Source organism: Castor canadensis, chromosome 5, assembly GCF_047511655.1.
Source record: "Castor canadensis chromosome 5, mCasCan1.hap1v2, whole genome shotgun sequence".
Lineage (NCBI taxonomy): Eukaryota > Metazoa > Chordata > Mammalia > Rodentia > Castoridae > Castor > Castor canadensis.
In genome coordinates, this window is record NC_133390.1 from 166,829,649 (window position 1) to 166,853,190 (window position 23,542).

General features: G+C 51.0%; 1 protein-coding gene across 4 annotated transcripts in view; it reads left to right on the forward strand.

The window, feature by feature from the left end:
* The window catches only part of Hnf4a (hepatocyte nuclear factor 4 alpha), a 60,670-nt gene that overhangs the window by 27,518 nt on the left and 9,610 nt on the right, over positions 1-23,542 (forward strand). For 2 of the 4 annotated variants that reach the window (XM_020173129.2, XM_020173130.2), the window contains exons 1-6: positions 8,595-8,789; positions 12,404-12,578; positions 13,411-13,505; positions 18,637-18,743; positions 19,435-19,590; positions 22,790-22,877. In XM_020173129.2, the coding sequence (XP_020028718.1) occupies positions 8,675-8,789; positions 12,404-12,578; positions 13,411-13,505; positions 18,637-18,743; positions 19,435-19,590; positions 22,790-22,877 (736 nt within the window). In that variant the 5' untranslated portion in view covers positions 8,595-8,674. Of the gene's footprint in view, positions 1-4,756; positions 4,897-8,594; positions 8,790-12,403; positions 12,579-13,410; positions 13,506-18,636; positions 18,744-19,434; positions 19,591-22,789; positions 22,878-23,542 lie in introns of those variants that run through there. The other 2 variants (XM_074074820.1, XM_074074819.1) reach the window with 2 other exon arrangements.

Sequence of the window (23,542 nt, forward strand, 5' to 3'; positions counted from 1 at the left end):
CCTTGTCTTCCAGAAATAGGTCCCCAGGCTCCTGCCCCAAGGGACATGACCCACCAGCCATGCCTCCTTCCCTCCTTCCTCTCCTCCCCTCCTGGTGTCCCTGCTGCTGCTGGCCCTCACAACTTGAGACTGGCAGAGAATTCTGGTTAGGCTCTGTGATGGCAGACGGCACAGCCCTGAAGCCCTGACTGGGCCACCCAGGGGGGACCCACTCATTGAGTCCCTATTTGGATGACTTGTTCCATACTTCATCTCTCTTTAGGAACTTGAGGCCCACACACCATGGGGGCTCCCAGCCCATCCACCTCCTCTTGCCTAGGAAGGCCAGGCCTGCATTGAGATTTACGCCCAGCTCCAACCTAGGCCAGGCTTCCTGGAAGGCCACATTGAAGCAGGGAGACAAACACCGGCTCTGGAGCCAGGGAGAGAGAGTTCAAACACCATGACTGGCTTAGTGAGAAAACAGTGTTCCCTGTCTGAGCTGTTTTCTCCGCTGTCAAAGCTTTAATGGTTAAGGCAAAACCCCTAGCCCATAATAGTAAATGAAATAGGCAAAATGCAGAAATATAAGAGGTGGGGGACAGGGGTGATGATACCAGGTCTCATAGGGTCCTCTGCTTCCAAGCTTCCAGAACACTTGGAAACTACTTGGGAGAAATGGCCACTAGTGGTGTAGAAGTGGGGGACAGTAAGTGACCAGGAGACAGCAGGGAAACAAGACCTCTCAACAGGTACCTTTTTATATTTTGAACCATACGAATGTAGTAATGATTCAAAAATGCAAAAAAATTGATTAGGTAAAGTAGACATAATAATATGTAATTATCCACACTTCAATAGCATGGCAGGTGTACAGCCAAGATTTCAACCCTTATACTAGAGTCCATGTCACTGACCCTTGACCTGGAAAGGCCCTTTGTTTTAAGCCATAGCCTGTTGCCAGTAACAACAGTAATAACCACTGATATCTGGAATCTGAGCCACCTACATGCCAAGACAGTGTGAATTTCATCCATGAACTAGCATTCTGACTTCACAAGGACTTTATCATCCATCCCAGATGGGGAGACTAGATCTCACGGCAGTTTTGACTAGTAAGTTGCAGTATGTAGTAAAACTTGGACCCACATCAGGGCATTTGTAGCCCATGATTGTGGCTGTATATCAGAATCATCTGGTTATGTCAAAAGATCCTGATGCCTAACACCTCCCATCCAACCCCAAGATTTGATCATTGGTCTGTGAGGGGGGTGTGGGCATCTTTTTGTTTGTTTTGGTGTGGTGCTGGGGAGAAACCCAGAGCCTTGTGCATGCTAGACAAGAACCCTACCACTGTGCCCTGGCATCTGTTCTTTTAAAGATCCCAGATGGTTCTGTTTTGTTGTCTTGGTTAAATCCTTTCTTTATTCTAGATGAACTTTCCAAATGGGAAACCAAGTCTAGGGTGGAAAATGACCTTGCCCAAAGCCACACAGTGACTAGAACCAGAGCTGGGACAGGGGGCCCAGAAGCTTTTCAGGGAAACTTTGTGCAAGCAAGAAAAAGGCATCCCCCTCTGGGCAGGCCACGCTCCAAGGGCTTTGGAACAAGGGCTGGATTCCCACCCCCACTCAGCCCTCTTGGCTGGAGAATGCTTGTGCAATGAGCAACCTGTACAGCTGTACACCGTGATCCTGGCCTGAGTCTCAGGACTTCCAAACACTTTGTTTCAGTGACCTCCAGACAAATCCCTGGGGCCCCTCAGAATAAGAATCCGGGAAGATGAAGGGTCATTTCTGGGTTGCAGATTCATTCCTCACCTCCAAGACTAGGAACTGAACCAGACAGGAGCTCCCCATCACCCTTCAGACCCCACCAGGACAAGACGGGTCCTACCTATCTCCCAAGGTCACCCCTGCAGATAAAGTCAGGAAAAAAACAAGAAAGATGAACATAAACAGGAGAATAGCAACACCTTTGGCCCAGATGTCACAAGCCACCTGGAAGCAGGCAGGTAGCCCACAGGGACCCAGCTCCTCCTGGCTTCCTTTTTGATCAGTACCCAGACCATCCTCTCTACCTGAGCCTTGCGGTCAGCATCTCTCGTAATGCCCAGCTCTCTGCCCATTCCCTTCTTCTGTCCAGCCTTCACTGAACACTTAATATGTTGCAGTCCTGGAAGGATGGGGTATCCATAGGGTTAGAGCACAGACTCTGGAGCCAGCTTGGATTTGAGTCTTACCCCTTTTTTCTTATCAGCTATGTGAGCATGGGCACACACTCTGTGCCTGTGGTCTGTAAATTGGTGATAAAACACTGCCTAAGCCACAGAGTGGTGTGAGAATTCATGAATTAAGGCACAGGAATCCCCTAACACAGCCAAATGGAGCACATCTTTGGCTCCATTTCATCCTCATGACAATCTGAGGAGTTAGGTATTGTCTCAATTTACGGGGGAGCAAACTGATGATCAGAAGATCAAGAAAGTCAGGGCAGATCTCCGTGTCTTTCTCTGGGGCTTGATGCCTCCAGAGATAGGACGTGACCAAAACAGGCTGTGACATGGAGCCTGTGGTTTGCAGCTCGTGTTGCTGGTCCCACCATCAGAGGGCCCTAGGACACAGGGTCAGATGAAGTCCCCCGAGTGGGTCTCCAGTGGCCCTCAGGCACCTCTTTGCTTCTGTCCAACCTTGGGAGGGACAGAAGAAGGGTGGGGGTTGGGACATAGGCAGAGACATCTAGTTGCTGAGGTCCTTCAGACCCCAGAGAGTGCCCCATCACCCTGTCCCAGCTGGAGACCGAGGATGCCTGGGATGACTGTGGTTTTGGATGAGTCAAGATTCCCTTCTGTGTCCATCTCCGGGTCTGCACACCAGAGGATGAGGCTGGACCAGTGCTTTCCTGATATTAAGAAAGATCACATCTACAAGGGCATCACTGGGCATCCTCTCTGGGCTCCTGGGGACCTCAGAACCCAGCTTGAAAAGCCCCAGCCCACGCCCTCCTGAAGATTCTCCAGGCTCTGACACCGCAGGATTCTAATATCCCAAGCTCAGAGCTCCTGCTTCACATCTCCCTTTGAAACGCTCCCCCACTGCCTTTATCTCTCTTTGGTAACAAAGCAAATTTGCTCAGGACCCAGAGCAGGGGTGCAGGCAGACTGTTGACTCTGGAGCAAAACTCCCCTTCGGAGGGCCAGAGGAGGCTGTTGGCTGTGCATGTGGAGGCCAGCGGCCTCTTGCATAATCTGGGAGGCCTCTTGCCCACCCAGGCCTTTTCAGGGTTAGGGGTGAGGCAAACCGCAAACTCATGCCCAGTTAATTTTTTAAGGCAAAATCAACAGGTTCAACAATGATTAGCAGGCAAGGTAAGTTCATCTTGATCATGAGGAGTGGAGGGAGGGAGGAAGAGGCTGGTGGAGGCCCAGGGATGGGGCCCAGTTATCAGTTAACCACATGAATGTTGTTTCCTTCCAAACCCACTGGCCTTCAGCCTCAGCTCCTTCATCTTCCTCTCGGAAATAGTCCCGTGGCAACCAGGTGGCTATCAGTCATTGAGTGAACAAACACCCAGCCATCCATGGTCTGTAGGATCCGAAGCAAAGGGGTCCCCCTTGTTAAGACAAACCTCACACACCTCTCCTGAGTTGCCCCAGACCAAGTCCCTTCCACCCTCTAGAGCTCAGTGAGGGTCTACAGTCAGTTCTATGGTCCAACCTACAGTTGCTGCCACTTTTTGAGGGCCTCAGTGTCTCCATCTGCCAAATGGGTGGGTTAGGGAGACAGCCCTTTAGAGTCCTGAAGTTTGGGAGGTCCCAGCAGGATTTAGCCCTGGAGGAACATGTAGGGTTTGGGAGTTCAGGGAGGAACAAGGAAGCCCAGATAGGTAGGGTGCCTACCTGGTATCTGTTGCTGGCACCAGTGAGCCTCAGGTCCCAGCTCCAGGAAGAGGCTGTCCTCCCAAATGGGAGGCCAGGGGTTCCTTGAGAGATGGCCCAGGAGAGACCCCAGCTACCCAGAACTCCAACTCCCGATCTTGGGAGCGGCCAGGCCAGCCTGGGGCCAGGTGGCTGCCTGGATTGGAGTTTGGTCAGCAGTTGGGGACCTATATTGTGAGATAGTTAGGACTTTGTCCACAAACTGGAATTTGAAATTTCAAAGGGGCAAAACTGAAGGGCCCTACCCCAGAGTGGAGATGGCTCTTGGCTTCTTTCCCCCACGACTTTTGTTCTTTGTCTCGATAAGTTCTGGTTTCCCCTGCACCACACCCCACCCCACCAAGTGGGGGTGGAAGGAGAGGAGATAGTGGAGTGGTGAGAACCAAGGGAAAGCCAAGGTGCCAGGTGGCCCTGGGGTGGCCAGGTGTCTGCAGGCTGCCGCTAGACCTGCATGTACCCAGTAACAGGCCTTGGCTTCCCAGCAGCACCCGGATGGCGAACCCAGCTAGAACCAGCCCCAAGCTCTAGGATTATGAAGTTCTTCTGGGGATTTGTGAGTGGGGAAACTTGGAGAGGGGAGCCCTGAGCCTCTATAGTCAGATTGGGTTCAAATGGCAGCCCCTCTGGTTCCACTCTTCATGGCCTGAGGGAAGAAACTTCACCTCTTTGAGCCTCTGTTTTGTCATCTATAAAGTGAGGATATGCAGAGTTACCAGGTAAAATGAGAAAGAGAGGAAGAGAATTCTTAGCTCTGGACTGGGAGCATTTCTCTATGACCATTTGCCATTATTACCATTTAATAGAGAAATGAAGTGGCCCATAGTGGCAGCGCTCTTACCTCTGTCCACAGCAGAGGTGTGCACTCCTGGTCCTCAGCTGGGTCAGCAGTCACCTCTCCTAATCACTGACTTCCTGGGACGATCTCTCCTTCCCTCCTCAAGGCCTCCACCATCTATGACAGCAAGGAGCTGGGCCTCAAGGTGAGTGCCGAGGTTCTCCATTCCCCCGGAAGCTGCTGCCTCTTGATCTGGGGCCTGACAGCCCAAGAGGCAGGGGCAGAGGTGAAGAACAGCTGCCTTGATGCCAGGGCTAGTTCCTGGCTGGACACACCCTACCTAGGAGCTCTCCAGAGCAGAGGTCCTGATTCCCAAAGATTATTCAACCAGTGACTCAAGGAGTCCATGACCAATGACAATAGTCACTATCCTTACACTCTACAGCTGCCCTTGATATCCATGGGGGACGGGCTCCAAGACACCCCCCCTTGAAGTTGGTGTAGTTTTTACACTCATCTTCCCTCATACTTTCAGTGATCGTTAGATCATGTAAAGAGTTATGTTATATTGTTTAGGGAATAATGACAAGAAAAAAAAATCTGTACAGTGGTTGGGCACAGTGGTGCTTACTGTGATCCCAGTACTCAGGAGGCTAGGCAGAAGGACCAGTTGAGCCCAGGAGTTCAAGGCCAGCCTGGGCAATACAGCAAGACCCTATCTAAATACATACATACATACATACATACATACATACATACATACATAAAAAATCTGTACAGACAAAAAAAATTTCTGAATATTTGCTATCCAGGATTGACTGAGTCTTCAGATGCCAAACCTGTGGGTACAGGGGGTCGGCAGACAGTACGTCTACATTCAGTACCTTCCTGCCTACACCATCCCTCCAAGGAAGGTATCCACCCCATTTTTTTCTGATGCTAAAAACAAAATTGAGAGGAGAACCTGAGGTCACAGAGTTTGGTAAATTTTGAGGACTGGATTTTGACCTAGATCTATCTGACTTCAAGATCTCTGGTTTATGCCCTTAAAAGAAAGTGGGAGGTAAAGAGGGCTGAGAACCCTGTGGTATGAACTAATTTTTCTTCACACAACCCTACAAATTAGGCCCATTTTCCAGAAGGAGAAACCAGTGGTTCAAAGTCAGTAGTCTGATGTCCCAGAGCTGGTAGATCTGACAGGTGAAGTGGTAGTTACAGGAGGACATGCACCGGGAAGGGATTGTTTGGAGCTGCCTCAAGGTGGACTAGATCATGAATGGGTTGGATTATGCAATTTACTGATGACGAGTGGGGAAATTTACCATGGGGCTAGCGGTAACGAGGTAGGACATGGTTCTGGAATGTGCCATCATGCACACTGCGCCTTTGGTAAGCCATGGATGTTGTGGTTTGTGACTTAGTAGCTTTTCGTGTGCAAGGAAGCTTAGTAGCTTCCTTGTAGGAAGGTCTTGTATGTAACATGGTGTGGCATTGCCGACTCTAGCCAATCATAGACTTCACTTAGTTGAATCTAAGTTGTCATTTCTAGAATGCATTGCTATTTTTTTTTTACCTAATTAAACTCTGCCTTGCCAGCATCACAAATCCCCTTTCACAAATGTGGAAGTGTGTCTCTTACACACTTCCAGTCACATGTAGAACAAGTATTGCTGGATTGTACAAGGAGCAGCAATGGTTTGTCTGGCACCTGTGACAGGCAGTAGTAGGACCCTGGGCGTAGGTTCTTCCCTTTCCACGCAGGCCAGCACTGCCCCCAAGGCAGCTGGAGCTGGGGCTGATGTTGCTGGGATGGAACACGGGAGGAAACTGCCAGCATTTAAAGTCAACTTCAGGCCTGTACCGAATCTCATGGTGTCGGTTGGGGGGCCTCTCTCTTCTCAGAGTCTTATGCTAACCAAAAACCCACTGGGCCAGGATCTTCTTTCCATTTTACAGTTGGGGGAATTGCAGCCTTGAGAAGAGCTATGATTAAAATGAAGCCATCTTGATAATGACAGAATTAGTTTCTAAATCCCAGACACCAAATATAACCCCTTTTCTTCTCCAGAACAATGGTTCTCCTCCTCCCCTTCCTCCTCCATCATCCCTGCTCCAGGAGCAGAGTGGAAGTGGAAGAATAAAGCTACCAGGACAGAGAAAGGACTTCTAGTGGTTGGAAGAAGATGGAGCAAAGGTCTCACACCTCTCAAACATATGTACTCCACTCCCCTATTTGCGTCCTCTTTAATTCCCCTACCCATTCACTGATTCACTTACTTATTAATTCACCTGCTCATTAATTTTGCTCATTCACTCAACTCACACATTAATTCACCCTGTCTTCAATTCCCTCACTTCTAATTCCCTAACTCACTAATTCCCCACTTGCTTGCTCATGAGCTGACTCTCACTCATTCTCCCACTCTTACTCCAGGCTGTTACCATATCCCTCTGACCTACCCTTCCAGCCAGTAGAGTAGGACAGGCTCCCTGGCTTCCACAGTCTCTACCCTTACTTTCTACCTGAAGCATGGTGACTCTTCTTCCCCAGTCAACTTGGTTGGCAGAGAAGGGCACAGAGGGCTGGAGGATATGAGAACAGGCAAGCCAGGAACTAACGACAGGCAGAGTAGGCTGCGTAATTTTCAGGGGCCAGTCCAAGGGGACAGAGGTGCACAGGACCCCTTGTTCAAACATCATGAAAGATGTCAAGAACAGTAGCAAAGCCAGGCACTGGGGAGGCTGAGGCAGCAGGATCAAGAGTTTGAAAGCAGCCTGGGACACATAGTGAGTTCGAGGCCAGTGTAGCCATATAGAGAGACCCTGTTTTTAAAATAAAACCTAACAAAAACAATGGGGAAAGGGAGGGAGGTGATATTGGTGTTTTTCTTATACCATCTCATTTAATGCTCAAATCACCCTTTGAGGTTGATTTTACACTTTACAGAGAAGGAAACTGATATCAGCACTATTTTGGGGTTTTTTTTTTGGTGGGACTGTGGTTTGAACTCAGGGCTTCACGCTTGCAAAGCAGGCGCTCTACCACTTCAGCCACACCTCCAGTTCAGAGAAGGAAACTGAGGCTAAGAGCAGAGAATCATTTACTCAGAGTTACAATTAGCAGGAGGTAGGCGCCTGAATGTAAACCCAGGTCTGTGGGGCTGCCGGCCTTGTCTTGGCCTGTTCTGGGAGGGGGTGGGGGCTAGGGAATCAGCGATGGAGTCTGGCCCCACCAGAGCAGCTGGGAGCCATCGGCGCTGGTGGTGGCCACTCTTAGGCTGTAGGGAGGCAGGAAGGGTATCTGGAGGTGAGCCCAACCCTCCCAAATCCCCAGTCCCTTCTGCTCTCAGGCAGGTGGGAAGCTAGAAGGGACCTGCCAAGGGCTGCCAGCATCTGGGCCTGGGATTTAGGTTTTCAATCCATGAGCCACAAGGCAGCTTTATCTCTGCCAGAACATTGAGGGTAGAAGTCAATGATTGGGGAAGTGATTGAATTAGGGCGTCTTGGAGGTGGACTGCCAGTACCTGACCATATCAGTTAGACTGTCCAGCCTGGAGGAACAGCGGCTTGAGGGTGGGTCCAGTCAAGAGTCAAAAGGATGCCATTGGGTTATAGTACCCGACCTACCAAATTGATACCTGAACATTGGTGAGTTAGGGCCCCAACAGTTGTAATTAGCACCCCAGGTGTCAGTCAGAAACCAACAAACAGCCCAATCCCTGCAGCCCCGCCCAGCCCATCCAGCAGCGGGGGACTGATTAACCATTAACTCCCACCCCTCCCCTCAGAGCCTCCACCCCTTCGCAGAGGCTAGGCCCAGACGCCAGGCTGAGCCTCCAGAGGACAGTTTGAAAGGAAGAAAGGCAAAGAGGGGACCTGGGAGGAGGAAGGGGGTAGGGCAGGGGCGGGGGCTGGGGCTCAGCCCAGAAGCTTGGGGTGGGCATCCTGGGCAGGGCAGGTGGCCGAGGCGTGGGTAGGGGAGAATGCGCCTCTCCAAAACCCTCGTCGACATGGACATGGCTGACTACAGTGCTGCCCTGGACCCAGCCTACACCACCCTGGAATTTGAGAATGTGCAGGTGTTGACGATGGGCAATGGTAGGTGGGGGCAGGTGTGCCCAGGTGTGCCAGTTGGGGCAGGTGTGCCCAGATATGGGAGCGGATCTTTGGCACTTGACTTTGGGGTGGGAGGAGAATGACAGAAAATGGTAGTTGGTCCTGTAGGCTAGCACAAGTGTTGCCAGGGAAGTAAAAGGGCCCAGGTTCAGTGACTAGAGGCATTCTGGCTGAGGAAGGCCTACAGGAGCAAATTTCCAGCAAAAGTAGATACCAGGACCCCCCCCCCCCCCCGGCCCTTCCCCAGTCCCTGGGACCTCGCGGCTTTCCTGCTTAGCATGTCGCTGGCAACAGGGACATGATGGTGAGATCCCTCTTGGTATCCAGCTCCAGTAATTCAGTCAAACATGACCCCTTTTGAGCTCCCTGGGCTTAGGTGAGAGAGGTGGGAAGGTACGTCTGTCCCTAAAGATGGTTGCGGGAGGCATGACTGTATTTCAGAATGTCTTTGGGACTTTCCTAGGGGACTTGGAGTTAAGGGAAAATGAAATTCTCAGGGAAGGTTTGCTAACTAAGAGGCCAACCCAACTGCGTGTGTGTGTTGGGTGTGTTCATGGTCCTGGGTTTCCATTAAGCGTGTGTGTGCTGGGGTTATTGACAAACATGTACTTGTAGAAACACATCTGTATATTTGTGTTCATTTATGTGTTTGTGTTCTGGGTCCTTTCCATCTGTACTTGTTTGTTGAATGGGTCTTTTGTGCTCCAGAGGTGACTGTTGGTCTTGCTTATAATTGTAAGTGATGTGTGTACGTGTGTCTGTGGGTGTTTGTCACATGTGCTGTACATGTGGGTTATGGACTGAGTATGTTTGTAAATGTGGATATGTTTGCAAGCCCTGTGGTTTCTGCCCATGGGTCCCGCCTGGCATTCTGCGTGTGCCCCTGTCTATACCTGCTGCATATGCACACAGCGTCCGTGATGGGAGCAGCAGTCTCCCAGGGCACGTGATCACATACACCTCTTGTGCAGGGTTTTCATGTTACCTTTTGCCAAATGTGATTCACAACAGCATCACGTCCATTTGACACTCAGTAGATTTTGTTTCCTGTGGGTGTCGCTCTCCATGTTTATATATCTGCTCCAGCATTGCTCAGCACACGTCTGTAGGGAATGATGGTTCTCTCTGTGAGCAGGTGGGAGAGGAAGGAGGTCTGGACTCCAGGAAGCTTCTCAAGGGGAAGGGCTCTACTGGATTCCAGGCCAGCCTCAGAGGAGAGATAGCAACTAGCCGAGGCTGGCCTGTCACCAACTTTCATCCATGGCTCCAAACAGCCAGTCCAGCTGAAGTTCTGGCTGAGGCTGGGAAGCTGTGATCAGTGCAGCTGGGAAGAGGAGGTGGTAGCCAGCACTGTACATGGCCTGTCTCAGCAGCTGCTCACCCACTGTGTGACCTTGGGTGTGTCACCTCCTCTCTTGGCCTCTGTATTTTCTACAAAATGGGCTCCTTCATCCCAGGGCTGTTGGTCAGTCAGCTTTTAGGAAGGGTTCAAGGGGAAAATGGCTAACAAGTTACTGCTGCCCTGGGCGTATTGTGTGACCACAGAGGGACAATATGTGCTCCTGGCCACTGCACAGCCCCCTCAAAGCCCAGAAATCTTGTGCTTCTAAGCCAGAGGCCAAGGCCCTTGACTGGGTGTCCTGAAGACACATCATATCTAGAGAGATCCTTCCTGTCCAAACCTGGCAAGCCATTTTCCTCTCAGGGTTTCAGTTTCCTTATCTAAAAAATGAGAACATTAGTACCTGCCTCCTAGGCTGAACCAGAGGATAAATAAGGTAAGGTTCCTGAGTGCTTAGCCCTGGTGACTGGTCCCACAAGGGTCGTCTTCAGGACTCTGAGCTTCTGTAAGAAGGGTCTCCTTTCCCTGCTGGAGTTTACAGTGATCAGGAAGCTAAGGTTATGTGAAGTTGTTCTCCAAAGTGTTTTGGGTATACACTGAGCTGGTGGCTTGAAGGCTCCAAGGCTATCTCCCCACTCCCCCAGCCCCAATTCAGAAGCAGCAGCAGCAGCTGAGGGTCCTTGCTTCTTAGAGGCCCTGACAGATACCACAGCAAGGAAGAATGACTGCAGTATCCTGGCACACTGACCCCTGTCCTCAGCAGCAGAATGATGGCGCTGGCTGAGTCACTTATCCTTTTAGCCTCAGTGTCCTCACTTGGAGAATGGGGTGGCCCACTACCCCAGGGGTCACCCCATCTGCCTAGGAGCAGAGCTCCTTCCTATCTGCATGGCAGGGAGTTGTGGGGTCAGCTCTCCCTGGGGATCAGGGGAGGACAGGCTGAGGGAGAAAGGGCACCAGAGTAGCTTAACAATTATCCCTGTCTCCAGGAATAATTCACCAGGTGGAGGGGGCTGCACTCTTGGGCATACTCAGGAGTCCTAGGAGAGTTCAGCCAGGAGACTTGTGCACAGAGACTACAAGTCATCTGCTTCCAGACTTTTCTTCTGTAGAGAAGTGTTTAGCTCACAAACGCAAGTCTAGAGCTTACTGTAGGTCAAACACATCACACACACTGATTCCTCAGAACACTCCTAGGGGATTACGATGCTCCCCATTTGACAAGGAGGGAAACAAAGGCATGGAGAAGTAAACAGACAAAGCCAACACCACATGATCAAGTGGGAAGCTGGGATCTGGTTCCAGGCCACGGGGCTTCAGAGTCTGTGCTCTGAGCTCCAGCACTTCGGCCCTCTCCACTTCTCAGCTGGACATCCCCTTAGATATCTCAGAGTTTCTATGGAAACACGTGTGTGTGGACTTGTGAGGTATACAAGCATGTTTTTTGGGGGAGGTAGGTATCATAGTTTATCATCCCCAAAGGGCATCCTTAATGGAATATTTACTTCACCAAAAAAGGGGGTTCGGCTACTGAAACTTTTAAAAAATCTGAAAACAGACCAGTTGAACTGTTCCCTTTTGTAGCTGGAGAACTGAGGCCAGGGGGAAAAGAAACTAGAAAAATGACCTGGTCACAGATAGCTAGCATCACTCTAAGGGCTCATAACCTCTGGCTCCCAAGCCAAGATCCCTTTCACCGATACCCTTCCTCCTGTTTATGTTGGGAGGGGTAGCATTTGCCTCTAGGATGGGAGGTGTTCGAAAGGCACCCAGACCCTTGCCAGAACCCTCCCAGGAGGCAAAGGAGGAGTGAACAGTTTTGGTGCATGTCATTCCAGCTCCTGGGAGAGTCTTCAGAGTGTATCGGCACCAAGCTGAGACCTTCCCGGGCCTGGTCACTCAGTGAGGGAAAAGACAGGACCTGGTTCTGGAGAGAGGCAGCCCCAACCAGGAGTCTAGAAGCACAAAGTGCTTCTACAGGGTGGCTATGTTTTTCCTTTGAGAAAGCTGGGGTTGGTGTCTTCCTTCTAAGGTGAGAAGTGGGCCCTCACAGATCCTCTGGGAGGTCAGCTGCACACAGCCACAGGTTATAGCTGCAAAACCCTGGCTCCAAAAGACCAAGTCACTTGCTGAGGACACAGCAGGAAGAGGTGATGGACAGAAATAACCCAGGACCTGGCATGGACATGGCTCTGGAAAGGCTCATACTGATCTCTGCCCCTCCTGGGTCCTCACTCCTTTTCTTCTGGCACAGACACATCCCCGTCAGAAGGCACCAACCTCAACACACCCAACAGCCTGGGCGTCAGTGCCCTGTGTGCCATCTGTGGAGACCGGGCCACAGGCAAGCACTACGGGGCCTCAAGTTGTGACGGCTGCAAGGGCTTCTTCCGGAGGAGTGTGAGGAAGAACCACATGTATTCCTGCAGGTGAGGAGCTTGGCTTGCCCCAATTTCCTCATCTGGGAAATGGGCGCATTTGGACTCGTGTCCCCCAGAGGCCTGCAGAGGCATCTTTCCTTAAAAGCCTTCAAACTCTTCTGGCTCCTTAGGCCTTGTGGGTCCAGATGGGAAGAGCTATTCTAGCAACCCTATTTATTAACCATTAAGAGGGTGTGCTCTAGAACAAGTAAGGTATTAGCCCTAGGCCTTTCCACTTACACCAAGGATTTCCAAGGCTTTGGGGCATTTCCCAACTTGTATAACACCAATAGAATCATAGCAGCTGTCATGTATGAGCACTTGCCATGTGCACCTCCTGTGCCAGTGTATTATCTTAGAGTCACCTGTCACCCTCGGAGGTAGCCTTGATTCTCACATTTTAAAGATGGGGAATTCAGTTTGAAGCAGTGGTAGAGCCAGGCTTGACCCTCGTGAACCCCCAATAAGGGGCACATCCCCTAGTGAGGCTTGGATGGGCCGAATATTGACTTGGAGCCGTAACCAGGAGCCTGCTATGGGCTTTGGGCTCTCATGGGAAGTGGCAGAGAAAGCAGTGCTCAGGAGCTCAAGAGACCAGGGCTCTCAACTCAGCTCTACTGCCTGTGCCAGGGCCATATGTCGCACCTCTGAGTCTCAGCTTCCCATATTGGGCAGGAGAAGTTGGACTCTCAGAGAGTCCTTAAGACCGCTCTAGCTCCTTACTAGTTAGCTTGAGAAGTCCTGAGGTACAGAAGATGGAGCAAGGAGGCTGGGGTCAGCCTCCTTGTTCTAAGAGGGGAGGCCTTTTCTTCTCCATCCAACCATCCAACACCCTCCTCAGATTTAGCCGGCAGTGCGTGGTGGACAAAGACAAGAGGAACCAGTGTCGCTACTGCAGGCTCAAGAAGTGCTTCCGGGCCGGCATGAAGAAGGAAGGTGAGCCTAATCCCTCCCCCACCTGCACCCAGGCTCTGCGTTTATAACTGTGGCCTCAGTTTATGACTCAGGGACAGGCCCCAGGGTGACTGAGAGGAGGGAGGGCCTGGAAATCTGACCACAGGGAGCGGCTGGGCTTGGTCTTGAGAAAGATTCAGAGATAAGCTCCCACTCAGCTACTCAGGCTCCCTGCAACTGCCACCTGGCCTGCCTGTCCTACCACAAGGTGGCCGGAGTGGGTGCTCTTTCTTAGTGGAATACTTCCAACACGAGGAAAAGTGTAGAGCATGCCACCCAGACTGCACAAGTGTGAGCAGCAGGGGACCCTATTCCTGGGCTTCCTGTTCAGGGACAAGCACTCCAGTCCCCTTAGTCCTCATTCTTGAGCATCAGGTGATCCCAGACCTTTCCTCTTCCAGACAGTGGGAACAACTGTCCTGGATGGAGAACAGGAAGTCTCCCCAGGCTTCCTACCCCCAGCAGATATGGAGTGTTGGGCTGGTTCTGCCCACATTCAATAGCTCGTTTCCTTCTCACACTAGCTGCATATGGCCAGAACCACTACTCTCCCCACTTTCCATGGCCCAGGAAACTGAGGCCCACAGTGATTCGGCACCTTGCTGAAGGCCCCACATCTGGTCAGTGGAAGGGCTTAGGTTGGAACCCGAGTTTCCTGCTGTTTGGACACTACTAACTCAGTGCTGCTACTTTATGCACCTAGACCCCAAGGAACATTGAAGGATTGTTTCTGGTCCAAGCTGAGACAGCAAAAACTTTTCATTGTTTTTCCAAGTAATCTGAGTTCATTTTCAAGTTTCTTCCTTTCCTTCTCTCAGTTTGCCTTCCTTGCTCTTTCCTAAACCTTCACTTCTAGTCCATGGTCTAGTCCTGTGCGCACACACCCACACCCACACACACATGGAGGGGGAGAGAGAGAGAGAGAGAGAGAGAGAGAGAGAGAGAGAGAGAGAGAGAGAGAGAGAGAGAGAAGCCAGAACCTAGGACCAGCCTGCACCAGGCTGACTGAGAAGGAGGGGAAACTTGGTTTGGATTCCTCCCTATCCCATCTCTGTCCTCAAATTCGTTTTCTTTGCCCCATCCCTTGAAATGTCTTCTGTGGTCATTCCTATAGGGCCTTAGTGGGAACTCTGGAGATCTCTTGGAAAACAAGGTCCTGACCACCCTGCTCTAAGCACCACAATTCTAACAGACCTCTGGTTCTCTGATAGAGGAGGAGCTTTTACAAATGTCAGTGCCCCCTCCCCCCTACCACTTTCCATGGAGATGAGGCTGTCTGGCCCACTCTCACCTCCAAGTTTTAAGTCCACTTTGCGGAACGAGAAAGTGTTATGAACGTGAGGTGGTACGTGTACGAGCATTGGTGGTAAGACCGAGAATTCTAGTCTCAGGGTCTAACATTGTACAGTTCTAAGATTCAGTGACACAATTTTCCCAAAAGCCTAAGATTTTAGGCACAATGACTGCCCAGAGGGCACTGTTTTGAGAAGAATCTCTCATACAGAAATATCAACAGGCGGGAGGGGTTGGCAGTCCACTGAGCAGGTGGCTACCTTCCTAGGCTGTATGTGGCCTAGTCTTGCTGTTGTCTGTCCTTACAGATGTCTCTTGTTAAACAGAAAGACCCATTTTCACCTGAGGGAGCCCCTCTGGGCTCCAGTTTTCCTACCTATAAGGTTGGATAATGATGCAAAGAGCCAGTGGCCCCAAACCCCAGCTCCTGGGAGGGCAGTGGGCTCCAGGCCATCAAGCCTTAGCTCAGCCTTGACCTTGAAAGTAGCTGCTTGCTTTTGGGGCCAGAAAATGGACATTCTTCCAGGAAGACGGGACATTTGGCAAAGACTGTGGGTTAGTAAACCTCTTGTTTGTTTGCATGCTATGTTAGCTGGAAGATATGACATGTGCTCGGTCATGTTGAGAATGAAGGGTGATGGCAAAGTGTTCTGTGGCCGATGTGGGTGAGCCCTGGGAAGTTAGGGTACTGCTGGTTCTACCTACATCTCCCAGGCCCCAACATCTGTCCTCCGCTGATGGGAAGCTCCCAAAACCAAATGCCTATCAATGGAGGTCTTGCAGACCAGGAGAGTGGAACAAGTTTTCCTTTCTTTCTCTTTCAACTCCATTCACTGGGGACTGAAACCCAAAAATCCTCAAGGAACAGAAAGTGTGAGCTGGAAATGCAGGGTTTATATATGTGCTTGACCTAGAAGAATTCATCCTCTACTTCTGGAAGAATTAATTCCCCACTCAGTGGGGAAACTGAGTCCAGAGAGTTAATGTGATGGGGACAGGTGGAGGCAAGTCTAGAACTCAGCCCCTCAGGATTTAGCAGACACTAAGCTTCCTGGGCTGAAAGTTGATGATCCATTTGGGAGGTATAGTCTTGTGTTGATTCCTGAAACGCCCCGTCACCCACAGGGAAGGGCTCCAAATCCCTTAGCTCTGTGAGTCTTGGTCAGAGGATGTCCCATGGTAGCTGGAAGGGGTTTCCATGGAGAGGCAAAGACTCTGGGGTGGGGAGAAACCTAGGGGTCAATGAGCCAGCAGGTGACAGGGAATTCTGCCCTAATGACCAAGGCCAGGGAGAAAGACACCTGCCTGACCTTGGCTCTCAAACTCAGGACAAAAGTCTGGCTCCTGGCATCAGAGACCCAGGACAGAAAGCAGGATCAGGGGATGTAGGAGGGGCGGGTTGGTGATGGACTCAATGGGGCTTTTCTCGGAAGTCTGGCTCAGCTCCCCAGGCCCCACCAGGGGTCCTCTAGGAAGACAGGCTCATCTCCTCTCTGCCCCTGCTCCGTCGGTTAATATTCAATGGAAGTTACATTAGGTCCCCGACCCTGCTAATACTGAGCAAACATTTGGAAAACATCATTCCGTGACTGAGCTCGCGCCGGCCGCTGATAAGGCCAGCTAACCTTGGGGAGCCAACCCTATCCGCAGCTGCTGACAGCGGCATTTCATTCAGCCTCCCTCCCCATGACACCCGGAGGTGCTGGTGGTTACAGGACAGGCCGGGCTGCTTAAGAGGGGTGCAGTGGGTGATAGGAGTAGAGGAGTGGGGAGAGGAGCTCCCCTACCTCAGGCTGTTTGTTATACTCCACCACCCTTAGGCTAGGTTGAGATTGACTTTGATTCTCAGATTCCAACAAGGTATGCAATCAAGAGGAAGCTGAAGCTAGGTACCAGTGGCTCATGCCTATAATCCTAGCTACTCAGGAGGTAGAAATCAGGAGGATCTTGGTTCAAAGCCAACCCAGGGAAATAGTTGGCAAGACTCTATCTCAAAAAAAAAAAAAAAAAACCTTCACAAAAAGGGCTGGCAGAGTGGCTCAAGGTACAGGCCGTGAGTTCAAACTCCAGTACCACAAAAAAAATTTTTTTTTTTTTTTTCCTTTTTTTTTTTTTCCGGTGCTGGGGACCGAACTCAGGGCCTTACACTTGCCAGGCAAGCGCTCTTCCACTGAGCTAAATCCCCAACCCCACAAAAAATTTTTTTAAAAGACCATTTCTTGCTCACTCAACAAATATTTACTGAGCACCTACTGTGCACCAGGCTGTGTTCTATGCCCCAGGTGAGAGCAGTGAACAAGAGGGATGAAATTCTGGCTTCCTGAAGCTTTCCATGGCACAGAGAAGAAATAAAGAAATTAAATAATTCTACAGTAAGTGCCTTGAAGAAAAGCAAAGTAGGGGAAGGGAGCAGAGCCTGCGGGAGTGTGTAGCAGACAGAGTATGTGTTTGAGAAGGACAAGAAGGAAGTGAAGAAGCAGCTGAGCCAAGGGAATTTCAGGCAGTGAGAACAACAGGGGCAAAGGCCCTGTAGAAACATGTGGCCTGTAAGTTGGCGGGAGCAGGTGGAGCAGGTGGGGCTGGAACAGAGTGAGCCAGGAGGTTAGGAAGGAACAAGGAGAAGAGAGGGAAGGGCATCCTAAGGTGCTGTGACATGGGAGGCATTGATTCTGAGAGGTGACAGGATTTGACCCAGGGGCTGAGAGGAGCACAGGCCCAGGGCCAAGGCCAGGAGCAGGGAGGCAGTAAAGAGGCCCTGGCCCAACCCCGAGGAGAGGCACGGGCCTGACCAGGGCAGGAGCAGTCTGCTCTGTGATGATGACTGACAGCAGGGGTGTGACAACCTGGGCTTGGGGCGTGAAGGACTGGGAGACTCCACTTGTAGGTTCCTGAGATGGGAAGGAGTTCAGGGAGTAGGCTGAGGGGAAAATGGTTTATATGGGAAAACTGAGGCCCCAGAGAAAACACTAATCCCTCATCACAGGACCATGGGTCTCAACAGCCTCATCCTTATTCTTGCCCCTTAACAGCAAAGCCTCTTTCCCCAGTGAGGCCTCTTGGACTCCAGGGGCTGGGCTTGGTACAGCAGGACTGTGTGATACCCCAGGCCTGGTCTGACTCAGATGCGGGGGTGGGGGGGTGGGGTGGGCGATGTGCTAGGGGCCAGGTAAGCAAAGGCCCCGGGTCCCTGGGTTCTGAGCAGGTAGAGCAGGGCAAGAGGGTAGCAACTTTGCCTTGCTGACTGGGAAGGTCAGTCTGGAGCACAGAGCTCCTGCCGGTGGACGGGCCTCCAGGGGAGCTGGGGTCTTCAGGTTCCCCATCCAGGACTTCCACCTGGTGCCCAGTACTCCCTGGTCAATCTCCAAGGCACCTGGACCAACAACTTTTGCTTGTTTTACACACATTCATTTGGAAAGAAAAGGACCTTCTTGCAAATAGATCTTGAGGATCTGGGATCTGAGCAGAGCCACTCCTCAGTTCTCTGGAGCCACCTTCAGCCCCCTGCTGAGTAGTTAGTGCCTTGTGCACCTCTGGGGTTGGGTAGGTCACTCCTACAGCCTCCCCATTGTGTGTGTGTGGAGGGGAGGGCGGGAGAGGTCTGGTGTCTGGAAAGTTCTCCTACAAGCTGAGTTAGAATCTGTCTCCCCTCATTTGCACACCTGGGCTGGACTGTCCTCTGGATCCCACCCCAGATGTGTTTCCTTGACTCTCAAAACACACCAGGTTGAACTCTCTCCTCTAGCATCTCCCCAGTTCCTCTTGGGTCATGGGACACCTTGCCCTTCCCTGCCCCCTGCTTACCTCTCTCTACCCTTCACAGCTGTGCAAAATGAACGAGACCGGATCAGCACTCGAAGGTCAAGCTACGAAGACAGCAGCCTGCCCTCCATCAATGCGCTCCTGCAGGCTGAGGTCCTATCCCAGCAGGTATCAGGGTGACCCATCTGCTTGCCTGGAGTTCCCAGCACTACAGAGGAGTCTCACTTCCTGTACTTCCATCCAGCGCCCCCCACCCACAGCTAGGCTCTGCAGCAGCTGACAGAAAGGGCCACAGATATCATAGCAGGGAAACTGAGTCTAATGTCATGTAGCCAGATTAGTAGCAAAGATAGAAGTGGAACCAGGTCTGGTGTCCTGAGACACTGCCTTGTCCATCCTGCTGTCCACATTCCAGCCAGAGAGAACAGAGGACTGTACCACTGGACCAAGGTGGCATACTGGGGCTCAGCTGACACCTTGCAGAGTTGCTGAGTAAGCTCCCCCGCTGTATGACCTTGGGCAAGTGACAGCACCATCTGGGCCATGATGGCTTCATCTATGAAATGAGGTTGGGGGTTTTTACCCTGTTTCTTCTCTAGGACCAAGGGATTCCTGGGGCTCTGTGGAGCAGGAGGAGGAGGAGGAGGCAGGGCAGGCAGTGAGCAAAGACCTCAAGGGAGCTCTCCTTCTCCTCCCTTCCACCCCTTTGGGGCAAATTTCCTGCAAAGCTGGAAGTGCACACACATTTAGAGGGGAATGTCTCCCCCACTGAACAGGGAGACATTCTAGGGGTGGGCCCTGGGCAAACAAAAGGAAGTGGCAGGTCCTGCCACCCCAAGCACTTCCTTGTCTCTCACAGATAACCTCCCCTGTCTCTGGGATCAATGGTGACATTCGGGCAAAGAAAATTGCCAACATTGCAGACGTGTGCGAGTCCATGAAGGAGCAGCTGCTGGTGCTGGTCGAGTGGGCCAAGTACATCCCGGCTTTCTGCGAGCTCCCCCTAGATGACCAGGTGAGGGCAGTCATTCACGGTGTGTAGTGGCTGACACTGGGCCACAGGGTCCTGCAGGTCCACCTGGGATATAGCCCTGGACTGGCTTAATTTTACAAAAGACACATAGCACTCATGTATGACCAGAGCTGTTTAAATCACTCAACAAATATTAAGTCATTTAGTCTGTCCAATGACTATTATTCTTCTCATCTTATAGGTGAGGACACTGAGCCCAGAGAGGTTAAACAACTTGCTCGCAATCACATAGCCAGAGAGGTGCCAAAGTCCAGCAGTAAACCTCTGTACCATACCGCTCTTCTAGGGGTTGCTGACAAGGATCTAGGGCCAGGGATCAGGAACTTGGGGCTGAAGTTCTGGTTGATCTTGGGCAAACTACTTCCTCTTTCTGAGGCTCAGTTTTCCCATCTGTCAAGTGGGAATCATTCACTTCAGAGTGTTGTTGGGAGGACCAAGGACATGTACTGTGTGACATAACTGAGCACACACTGCTAACTACAGTTGGCTTCCTGTGTCCACCAAGATGGTTTAACTCAGCATTTTATTTCACAAAGTAGGTTCTCTGGAATACTGAAAATGTTCCAGAGCTTCTCTGGAATACTGAAAGGGTTGGAGGAAGGGGGGCGTGTGTCTGAGGACAGATGACATGCATGTGACAGCCCCCGTCAAGAGTCCCCTTGGCCTCTGCAGACATCTTCCCTGCCTGAGCGAGGAGAGCTGTCCCAGGCCACCTCCCAGCTTTGGAGGAAGCACCTAGGAACCTTGTCTCTTAAATCTTCAGAGAAGTCTTGCAGACAGGCAGCTGTTTCTCTGGGTGGAAGCCAGGCCTTCCAACCCCTTTGGCATGGAATCACCCAAAATACCTTTAAGCTCACCTGGTGGGTGAAATGGGAAAACATGGGTCTGGCTGCTCCTCAGCCTCCCCTAGGGCTAGACCAGAGGCCATTGTCCCAGACAATTCCTCCCTCCCTTAAGAGAGTTGAAGGGACAGGGATCTTGTCCAAGGCACCCCTGACTTCTCTGGCTCCTCGTGCTCTGGCCCGGTCCCTCTTCTGGACAGTCTGAGTTAATGTTTAATCACTGTTCCTTCCCAGGGGCTTAGCAGGACAACAAGATACCCCCAAGCTGAGCAATTGTTAACCTCGATTTCCCACCCAAACCTCCTTGGCTGGGGCTCGGAGCATTCTCAGAGGGCAGTGATGGGTGGCCAATGACACAGGACAATCATTAACACCCCCTCCCCACCTACCTATCCCCCAGCACAGCTTCCATGTCTGGGGGTTGAATCTGGGAACCCATTCATGATGCCTAAGGACCCCATCCTGCCCAGCATGGGCAGGGCCTACCTGCAAGATTTAGAGGACACACACATCTGTTAATGTTGCCCCAGGAACCAGTTTCCAAGTTTGTGTTCTTCTTGGTTTGTTCTAGACATCGATCTTCTGAGACCTAGAAGGCTGAGTACCACTGGATAAGGAGGTTGAGGCCTAGAGAGAGAAAGCAGTTAGCCTAAAGCCACAGAGTGGGTTGGCCACAGAGCTAGGATTTGAATCCAGGTCCTCTGCCTTGCAGTTTGAGAGCCACTGGGCTGACTGAAGCGAGCCCTGCACGGTGCCTGGCGGATAGGAGGTGCTCAATAATGAGCATCCTATGCCTCCCTTCATGCTGGCCACGGAAAGTGGATTCTTACCTCCAAGGTTGCCCCTTTTACCTCTTTTTTTTTTCTCTTCCTCACAAGGTTCTAGTCATGGGGGGATGGAGAGAGTAAGGACAGGTGTTTGTTCAAGAGGGGCTGGATCTAGAAAGGAAGTTCAGATGCTGGCTCTCATAGTTATTCCTTTATCTGTTTCTTTATTCAGACAAAGACCTACTGAGTGATTACTATGTGCAAGGGACCTTCCGTGCCACATCACAATTTCACCTCCTTAGAGAGACCTCCCCTGATCTCCTATCTGTGCAGCCTCTCCTGCCCCATTATTCTTTTTCACCCAGCCCTCACCTCCATCCCTCCCCCCATTTGTCTCTTCCTTCCTCCTTTCTTCCTTTCCTCCCTCCCTCCCATCTCTGTACTATCACCCTCTGTTCTATTTCCCTTGTTTTCTACTTTTATTTATCATCCATTCCACCACCATCCCCGTAGTCTGTGAGTTCTATGAGGTTGCTGATTTTACCATGTGCCCTCAGTTGTCTAAGAGCATCTGCCACTTCAGAGGTGTGCCATATTTGCTAACTGAAAGAATGAATGAGTGCATAGTGGCACCTTACCCCCCTAGTTTGGCTTGCTACAGAACCTCCACCCTTTCATGCCCTACCAAGATGCAGACAAGATCCTAAGGGCTACCAGGTCCTAGGCTGTTTTTACCCAGTTCATCTTTGGTCCCCATACAAGTACTAAGGCAGTTGGCTCAAAAGCACAGGTGATATTCTCCTGAGAGCTGGCAGGGCCCAACCTCGAACTTCAGTCTTCACAGACTGCTGGTCTTCCCCACAGAGAAGAGGCCTGGCAGCAGATTCCCCACCACACCTCTGCCTTGAGGAGAGCCAGTTTTGAGAGCCTACACCCACATCCAACTTCTTGTAAAGTTCTCTTAGGATCCTAGAATTTCACAATGTCGAGTGGACAGATGTCCTGGAGGGCTTCTGGACTAGCGACTTCCCAACCTCAATGGATCATCTGAATCAGCCGAGAAACTTGCCCAGTGATGCAGATCCTTGGGTCCATCCCATATACACAGAATTACTGGTAGTGGGGCCTAAGGTCTGAGTTTCCCAAAGCATCTTTCAGAATTCTCTGAAGCTGGCTCACAGTTTTAGAACATCTGGGGTAATAGACGCTTGAGAATCTGATGAAAACCTTTGAGCCTCTGCTCAAAAGAGTACATACAGAACGTGGGCTACAGTCACCCCAGGCACCCAGATGAGGCCAAGGGGAACGGCTACCTGCCCAACCACACAGCAGTTCAAGGGCATAGTCAACAGGATCTGCCCATCTCTGAGGTCATGTTCTTTCTCCTTCTTGGATTCTGCAAACCCTTTCCAGGTCCCTAGTTTTATCAGTTACGAGTCGGAAGCAGTAGTTTCATGGTGCCTATCTTAGAGTTCAGGTAAGTAAAGGCAGAGAGGAACACTGAGCTGACTTGCCCAAGGTCACTGAGTTGACTTGGAGTAGATGCCAGACACCATCCCTTCTCTCTTCCAGGTGGCCCTGCTCAGAGCCCATGCTGGTGAGCACCTTCTGCTCGGAGCCACCAAGCGATCCATGGTGTTCAAGGACGTGCTGCTCCTAGGTGAGGAGGCTGCCTGGTCCGGCCTGGGCTCCGCAGAGGTGATGCCAACATCTTGCACACCAAAGCTAAAGATAATGTCCGTGGTGGAGACAGTGTGGTCGTGTCATAGCACTCACATTGGGAGGATTCCAGGACCCAGTTCTCAATGGGATACCCCATTCAGATGCAAGGAAATAGGGACTCAAGGAAAGAAATCCTCCAGCCTTCAAGTTGGAGCCCAGCCAGGGTGATACTTGGAATTGCCTGTGCAATCATATTTTCTGTCTGGTGTAGGGGCCAGAGGTGGCCAGAAATGGCACATGTCACCTGGACCTACGTGACTTTTTATTTTAAGTGCTTATATAGCACCCAATATATGCTAGGAGTTATGCTAACTATTTGACAAACATAACCTCTTGTACAACAACAACTCTGTGAGGGAAACTATTTATTTATTTATGTACTCTATCTATCTATCTATCTATCTATCTATTTTTGCAGTAGTGGGGATTGAACCTAGGGCCTTGCCCATGTTAAGCAAGTCCATGCCCTCCGCCCCAGGAATCTGTATTATTTATCCACATTTTATAGATAAGAAAACTGAGGCACAGAGAATTTGAATGTCTTATCCAAACATATCCAACTATAAGCAGCAGAACCATTCAACCAGGGTAGCCCAATTCCAG